Source organism: Atractosteus spatula, chromosome 4 (genome assembly GCF_055471065.1).
Source record: "Atractosteus spatula isolate fAtrSpa1 chromosome 4, fAtrSpa1.hap1, whole genome shotgun sequence".
Classification (NCBI taxonomy): domain Eukaryota; kingdom Metazoa; phylum Chordata; class Actinopteri; order Semionotiformes; family Lepisosteidae; genus Atractosteus; species Atractosteus spatula.
The window spans coordinates 3,030,659-3,038,771 of NC_142709.1; the positions used below are offsets into that span (position 1 = coordinate 3,030,659).

General features: G+C 48.9%; 1 protein-coding gene across 2 annotated transcripts in view; it reads left to right on the forward strand.

Annotated features, from left to right (window-relative positions):
* The window catches only part of arhgap20 (Rho GTPase activating protein 20), a 42,752-nt gene extending 38,583 nt beyond the window's left edge, over positions 1-4,169 (forward strand). For both annotated transcript variants that reach the window (XM_088914636.1, XM_088914635.1), the window contains exon 15: positions 606-4,169. In XM_088914636.1, the coding sequence (XP_088770762.1) occupies positions 606-2,404 (1,799 nt within the window). In that variant the 3' untranslated portion in view covers positions 2,405-4,169. The remainder of the gene's footprint in view (positions 1-605) is intronic.
* Positions 4,170-8,113: the final 3,944 nt, after the last annotated feature.

An 8,113-nucleotide genomic window follows, 5' to 3' on the forward strand; every position in this document is an offset into this window, starting at 1 on the left:
TTTCAGAAATTGGTTATCTGGCTATATAACACTACCTACAATTAAAGTCTTCGTATGTACCTGTGAATGTATTGAAAATAGTTTTTAATCCAGGAAAAGTAAATTGGAAACTTTATAAAGGTTACAACAGTTAAGAGATAAATAATAATAATTCCTTATACTTACATCTTGCTCTTTCTGGACACTCCACTCAAAGCGCTTTACAGGTAATGGGAAACCCCTCCACCACCACCAGTGTGCAGCCCCACCTGGATGATGCACCAGTCCGCTCCCCCCACACACCAGCTCTCAGTGGGGAGGAGAGCAGAGTGATGAAGCCAGTTCAGAGAGGGGGATTATTAGGAGGCCACGATTGGTAAAGGCCAGGGGGAAATGTGGCCAGGACACCTGAGTAACACCTGGGATTTTTAATGTGCACAGAAAGTCAGGATCTCAGTTTAACGTCTCATCCGAAGGAGAAAACACACAGAAAAGCATTTGCCCTTAAACGTAATGTACAGGAATCTGTTTTCAGAAGTGCTTGGGTACACCTTAGAGTATGTTGAATGTCGTGTGGGTGTGGATCCCCCCGTGCTGACACTTTCTTTCCTTTTGTCCGGGCCCAGATGCATCCTACTTCCAGATGAATGACTCCTCTTACGACAGTCTGGAAAACGAGCTGAACGACGACACGGACTCTCCCTTCCCAGAGCTGGGCAGGAAGGACAAGCAGGACAACCGCAGCAGGGACTCCGTCATCACCCTGAGCGACTGCGACCTCGACCAGCCCGAAGCCGAGCCCGTCCGCCTCCGGCTGCCCCCCCTGACCCGATCCAGGAGGCTGGCCCCCGCGGCCCGGCAGAGCCAGCCCGGCAGGGAGCCGCTGGAGAAAGGCTCTCTGTACCCGAGGGGCGCCAGGAGACACCGCCGGTGCTCGGAGCCCACCCTCTGCCTCTTGCCGTCGGGCTCGGGCCCGCCGGGTGAGGAGCACGAGCCGGTGGTCCGGAAGGCCAGCTACGACGCCGTGATCGCCGCAGACGAAGAGGGCTACGTGGAGCAGCTCCACGGCTTACAGCTGGAGAGGCGAGACTGCCGCCAAGACACAGACGCAGACTTGGGACGGGCGGGCAAGGACAGGAGGGACTCGCACAACCCTTCCCGCCTGAAGCTCAAACAGCCTCCCCCGCTGAGGCTCAACCTCTGCCCCGCCACCAGCTGCTCCAGCCTGTCTTCGCCCGGCACATCCCCGTCCGGCTCCTCCATGAGCTCCCTGGACAGCGCCTTCTCCCAGTACTCCGACCACTCCGTCTTCACGCCCACCGAGCCCTGCTTCCCGAGCGGCACACTGGCCCCGAGGGCCCAGGGCGAGCTGTCTCCGCGGTCTCCCAGCCTGCTGTCCCCCGCACTGCGCTGCAGCCCCAGGCCGGACAAGCTGAGACCGGCCGGCTGCCCCAAGGAGAGCTGCGAGTGGACGCTCCAGAGGAGCCCCCACAGCTTGCACCCCAACACGTGGCTGAAGAAAGACCGCAGCTGGTCCCTGTGCAAGAGAGAACGGCGCTGCGCCGCAGAAGAAGAGGAAGAAGACACAAACCAGAGCAAAAGCCCGCTTCCCAGCGAGACTCCTCGACTTCCCGTGGAAGACGCTCGTCAGGAAGTTGGAAAAATAGCCAGAGAGCCGGCAGACAGAGGCACGAAACAGCAGAGCAAACCAACGCCCTATCAGGAAGCCATACTGCAGATTTATCGGTCAAAGCCTCCATTTTACCAGGCCAGACAGAAAGTTTTCGCTGTAAAGGACCTCAGGCCCCTGCGTGAGCAAGAGAGCAACAAGGGTGGTAGCCAGCAGACAGACGCTTCTCTGCAGCCCAGACCGCCAACCCTGAAAGTAGAGAGGAGTCCGGCTAGAGACGGTGATCTGGGACAGCTCCCTGAAGCTGTGTTCTATGGGCAGGGTGTCTCCTTGTGTGTTCACTCCATGAGGAGACAGCAGTCTCAGTCCTTCACCCTGGGCACCGAGTGCCCCAGAAGCCCAGCGCTGCGACGCTCCTCCGAGCCCGGGGTCGGCTCGCGTGGGGCGCCCTTCTCCTGGGACCCGGAGAGGCAGCACAGGCCTCTGCCCGCTAGCGAAAGCAAAGACCTGGCGGCCGGGGTTCTGCGGGGCCACAGGCTCAGGATCTCCGACGTGGACGCGAGCTGCAGGGGCCTGGATCCCGATTCACAGCCCAGCTGTTGCCTTTCGCCCTCCGCCACCCAGGCAGTGAAGGATTATTTCTCCCAGACGGATGGTGAGAATTGTTTGAAAAAGACTCAGGAAGTGACCCGTGCGGTCCTTCAGAGCAAGAGGGAGTGGCAGAGTAAGAGGTGCAGCGACCCCAAGTTTGAAGACTTTGATCAGATGCTCTTTGCTGAGGAATCGTACGTGTGAAGGGGAAGGAATCGCCCTGTACAGCTTTATATGCGACAGGTCTGTGTTTCTGACGCTGGAAATTCACTCTTCTGCTCTGTATCAGCCAGCTGATGCCCCTTTCAAGGCTTGAGTGTCTCAGTAATGCATATGTGGGGGATTCCCACAGTCAGCAGTCTGTAATTTATATTTTCCAGTATGTTTCAGATGGTCTCGCAATGACAAGTGCACACAGGACCTGTTACCAAGAGTGTTTTGTGTTGTATGCTTTGAAAGCACTGCACTATTTTATCACAGTTACGGAGAGATGACAGAAAATGCAATACTCATTCCACTTTCTCGAACACTATTATTCCAGTTATCATATTTATTAAATTTATTATATATGTTGTGTCATACTCCACAACTAGAATGTCTGTTAGTCCTAGTCATCAAAAAGGATCTTCAGTACTTTTAAAATAAATGCTTTTTGCAAATATAAAATACGTCTTACTATGTGTTTAGTTTTGGATAGAAGGTTCCGTGTTCCAAGACAGAAGGTATTTTATTTCAGACTGAGAACAGGAGGCACTTCTCCACTCAACGGCTGTTTGAGGGAGGAGTGGGGAACAAGCTGCCCAGCCATGTGGCTGAAGCTCATCCTCTGGCTTCTGTCAAGACACAGCTGGGTGAGATCTTGGGATCAGAGCTACTCACCACCTAACAGGCCAGATGAGCCTACTGGCTTCTGCCCATTTGTAACCTTTCTTAAATGTTGTAAAATGCAACTGGGAATTCTCTATACTTGTTGTGACACATGCCAGAGAGAATGAATACAATTCCTGTTAATAAATAAAGATGTTAACAGTTACATTTCAGACTTTAAAATAGCAGGAAGAAAGACACAAAACTTTTCGGTCAAAACACGAAACACTCCGCTGTTGACATTCCTGTGTCAGGCAGTGTTACCTCCCTGGCTCCCAGACACATCTGCTGTGCCACAGAAGTATCCACAGTAACACGGAGAAGGAGCTGAAGATGAAATCCTTTAAGTTGATCTCGAACATTCTGGCCAGGAGAAGGAGTTACATCTACAAATTACATCGGGGAGGAGAGCAAAAGGCTGTAAAATTCCTTTCAGAATGGGGGCTTTGGGCAAAAAGAGGTGGATGGATTCAGATCGTCTTCATTAAGAGGGCAAAGTAATTTCGAGCCTGCAAGGATTTTAGCCTGTGTTTAAATTACTACGAGATGCTCTACCTTATTGATATGAGAAATGTACTTATTAAGCAACCAGGAATTTGGGGAGTAGTCATCTCACCACGCAGAGACTTTGCAGAGCAAAGAGCCGTCCTTAAACTGATTAGGTTTCATGTCTATGAATTAAGTACATTACAGTAGAAATATGTAATCTGAAGAATTTAGTTTTTTAAAATTTTAGACATCTGTACACATACTGTATACTGTAATGATGGTGTGATTGTTTTTTAAAAAAACATTTTGACATTTAAGGTTGTTAAATCACCGCTGCCATAATCATCTGAAACTATATGATTTTGATATAGAAGAGCCCAAAAATTATATATATATAAATCTATTATTTTAGGAGAAAATGTTTATAATGCTGTATGTACACTATTTATAAAATGTGTAGCTGTATAACCTGTAAGAACTGAATGTGTATATTTGTACATGTCAATCATGCTGCTGTCTCTTAAAAGTATATTTGCTAAAAAGTGCACTATTTCTATATTGTGGAATTCTGTTGTCATGCATATGAAATAAAGTATCACACTTTTAATGAAAATATTACGTAAAGCATTATAATTCAGTGTATTAAAGAAAAAAAAAAGATGTTTGTTCGTTAGATCTAAGAAGCAAGAAGTGTCTGTCTTCAGCAGCGGCCTGCGGAAGATCGAATAATGAGCTGATTCTGGAGGGGGCTGTCTCCCACAGGAAAACACAGGCCAGGGCCTCCTGCCTGAAAAGAAGGAGTCAGGAAACCATTCCTCAAAGTGTGCCTGAGGCACTTCTCCACCCTAATTACAAGTTCCGTGACGGGGGACATTTTTCCTTGCTTTCCACCTCGGGGAAACACCGGAAGCATTTCCACGTGACCTGTTTTATGCTATGAAACCTGAAGATTCTTCCCCGTGTGGCTCAACCATGGCTCCCCGCCGTCCGTTGTTGAAGTATTCAAACAGAATGAGTCGGAAAACACCTTCTCTGATTTACAGCTCTGAATCCGACAACAGTGGAAACTGCGTCAAGCTCGTTACCCCGTGGATGAGATCCAGTCAGCAGCCTGAAGTGAATCCTTGGCTCCGGGTTCTCCGTGCTTTGACACCACGGATAATCTCCGCCCAAGTGCTGTGTTTTTCTTACAAGCCTCGAGTCCTTGGCCCGTGGATGAACTTGGATCTTGTCCGTGGTATTACGGCCTGCTCGGTGTGCTGCACGCGTTGCGCTACCTGTGTTGTGCAACTTGCTGGCGCACCACGGGCGCAGGGGCGGGAGGTCTCTGAAGGAAACATCTGGAGAGAAGGTGCAGGCGGCTGCCGCAGCAGAGCCGACGTTTTTACTGCTTTTGTTTAGATAGATAGATACTTTATTGATCCCGTGAGGGAAATTGCAGTGCAACAGCAGCTTAACACACACAACACAGCCACAGTGTAACGAATTATATAATAATGGTACAATACATACAATACAATACAAGAGTTACTCACAGTCCGGACGCACAAGAACAAACTAGAACAGAACAGTACACAGAACACAGAGTAACTATAGATATAAATATAAATGTATTGCACAGGTCCCTGGCATATATTGCACAAAAAGTGGTTGTAAACGGGAAAAAGAAAAAGAAAGAGAACAGATGTAGCAGTAGATGTGTAGATGCGTTTAGTCCAGAAACAGGTCGCTGTCGATGTTGCCTCTGCCCAGACGCAAGGTGGATGCGTTGTACAGTCTTATGGCAGACGGCAAGAATGACCTCCTGTAGCGCTCCCTGTCGCACCGTGGATGAATCAGTCTATTGCTGAACGTGCTCTTCATTCCTGCAAGCCTGTCATAGAGGGGATGCTTGCAGGTTTACGCCTTTCTGCAAAGCCGATTCAGTGTATTGTTGCCATGGAGACTGGCGGCCCAAACTCAGAGAAGGTAGGCGCTGGGAGAGACTGCAGATGAGTTACGAGCAGCTAAGAACTTGTTCACCTTGTTTCCTTGTCTACGAGAAGACCTGGCTCTGTAGGTACAGCAGGAGCGGGTAGCCTTCATCCTGTGAGGACACGATGCTAGTGAAGAAACAGGTAACACATTCCATCGTTAAAGACCATAAAGAACTCGTCAGTTTCACTTACCACAAAAAAATAACAGTAGAATTTATTGCATCCAAGACCTTCTAAGAACCAAACCATTTTTTTGAAGGGCAGCTGAGGATTCTGTCAGTTTTTGGCGTAACTAGGCTCATTCTCCAAATTGCTTTCCCTCGTCAATAATGGCCTTCGTTGCTTTTCAGTCCCCGAGAGATGAATTTAGCCACCAAATTCCAAAACATACCACTTAACCCCCAGTTTTGCCTTTCAAACAAATATGGGTGATCTCTGCTACAATCTTTATCAAGATCATTTGAATGTGATTGTAATGTGTAGTTTTAAGGTGTCTGAATTAAGCTTAGATTCAGGTTTAATTTAATACTTTTTATAATGAAGGGAAATAAACTCCGAGGTGTCTGCTGCATGACCAGCAGGGAACCATGCATGGTTCCATCACTACAATCGATTCCCTCATTGTGCCATAAACAAAATCTCTCTGCTAATGGCCAACCGTGGAATTCTATTGTGGCAGCACATCTAATCTTTTCACATGGGCCACAGAGCACTTCGTTTAATTGCTTTCAATTGGTGCTGGTATGTCACTTCCCCACTGCAAAAAACAAATCCTCAAGGCAGAAGAAGTCTTAGCCACTTCACATGACTACATGAACCTGGGCCATGAACTGGAAGCTTAGCTGGGTAAGTCAAGCTAACTGCACGAGCAGTGCTCACACCAGTGACCTCAGCATGCGGGGCAGCCCTCACCAGAGCGGTGCAGCATGGAGGGGTCACGACAGGCGCCATTCTCGCGTGTCTCATCTGACCGCCCACAGGCGGGGAAAGGGATCACCGGCGTGGGCCTTCCTGCATCATGCATGACGCGTGATGCTGCTGTGAGACCAAAAAAAATCCGATTTCAAGGCAGGATTTGTTTTAACAGATCACCAAAACAACATTTCAGAGGGATAATGAATCATTACTGGTGGATATATAAAAGTGCGCTTAATTTGCACTTTTGTAACCTCTCTCAGTACTGTATATCTGCCAATAAAAACTCCCCCCCCCCAGGGGATAATAAAACTTGAACTGATCGATTGAGTGAACTCATTGTATTAGGTCCAATGTTCATTTGCTGTGTTTATATATCACCTCATCAGGTAGTCTGTTATATTCGGGCACACTGGGTGAAAGCAGTGGGGGGTTCCCTTGCTATCACTGTGCCGTCTGCTCCCATAATGTGAAACCAAAAGAGTGTGCAGCCTCTTCATTCCCTTAACAACTACAACGCTATACTGTCATGGGTCCATGTGAATGCCCTTCGATGCCCTCAAAAACGCCTTCTGCTGATATAGATTATAGGCCACACAGTTTTGTACGATGGCAATGTTTTTCAGATTTTCAGAGGTGCTCAACGCTAAAATTCTTTGGCTAGGAAAGGTTAGGAAAGAACAGGAAATTGGGGCATCAAGATATTAAAAAAGGATGTACTTTGCATATACAGAAAGCATTATCTCCTATGAAGGACCTGGCCGATTATGTTTTGATATAATCCCTTTTCACTGAATAGTACAACAGAACTAATTTTTAGCGTTCATGGCAATTGCTTGTGGGGACCTGGGTTCAGTTCTGCCTGGGGTGCCCTGTGAGTGGAGTTTCCCTATTCCCTCTGAGCCTGTGCAGCCCTATCACATTGTAAAGAAGGAGGCTTGTGAATACATCGCTTTTAACCCCGTAAAAATATTACACTCAACTGAGACGGTTTTGTCTACAAATACTACTTTTTAGCTCTGCCTGCAGATCTTGTTCGAACATTTCTGCGGCAAAATGTCTGCTGCACAACCTGCACGTATCCGCTCGTACATCCCGTTACATCAGCCCTTACAGTGACTAGTGAGCAGGAAGGGCCGCTTCACGTCGCCATCTGTGGGGAATTCGGATGCGGTCACGACGTCGTGACTCATTCGAAATTTGTTCACTTGTTTCTGCAGCGGCGAGGATTTTATTTCGTTACCGAAACGTAGGAACCAGTCCGAGATCGGGACTGCCATTCCCCTTGGAGCCATTCTCGCATCACGTTTCCTCTCAACAGTGGGGGGGGCAGATTTTGGGGGGGGCCTCTGTGACGTCCAGCAGGAAGGAAGGCAAGAGGGAGAGGCTGGGGCGTGACACGAAGGGAAGCAGGGACTGTCGGGACAGTTCAGACGCGCAGCCCAGTACGGACACCAACCTGGGGACTGAAGGTGGGTGAGGTGCCTTCCAGAGTGAGGTGGGGGTGGGGGTGCTCACAGAGCCCAGCATGGCTGGACTCCCACCTTCAAAGGCTGTGCCAGCAGACACCTCGCCCGTTCGTGCACTTTGTCCTTCGGCCCCCCCCACGGTCAGGGTCGCCCGACAGCCTCGCCGCGGGAGCGCGACACTTTGAGCTTGGGGCCTG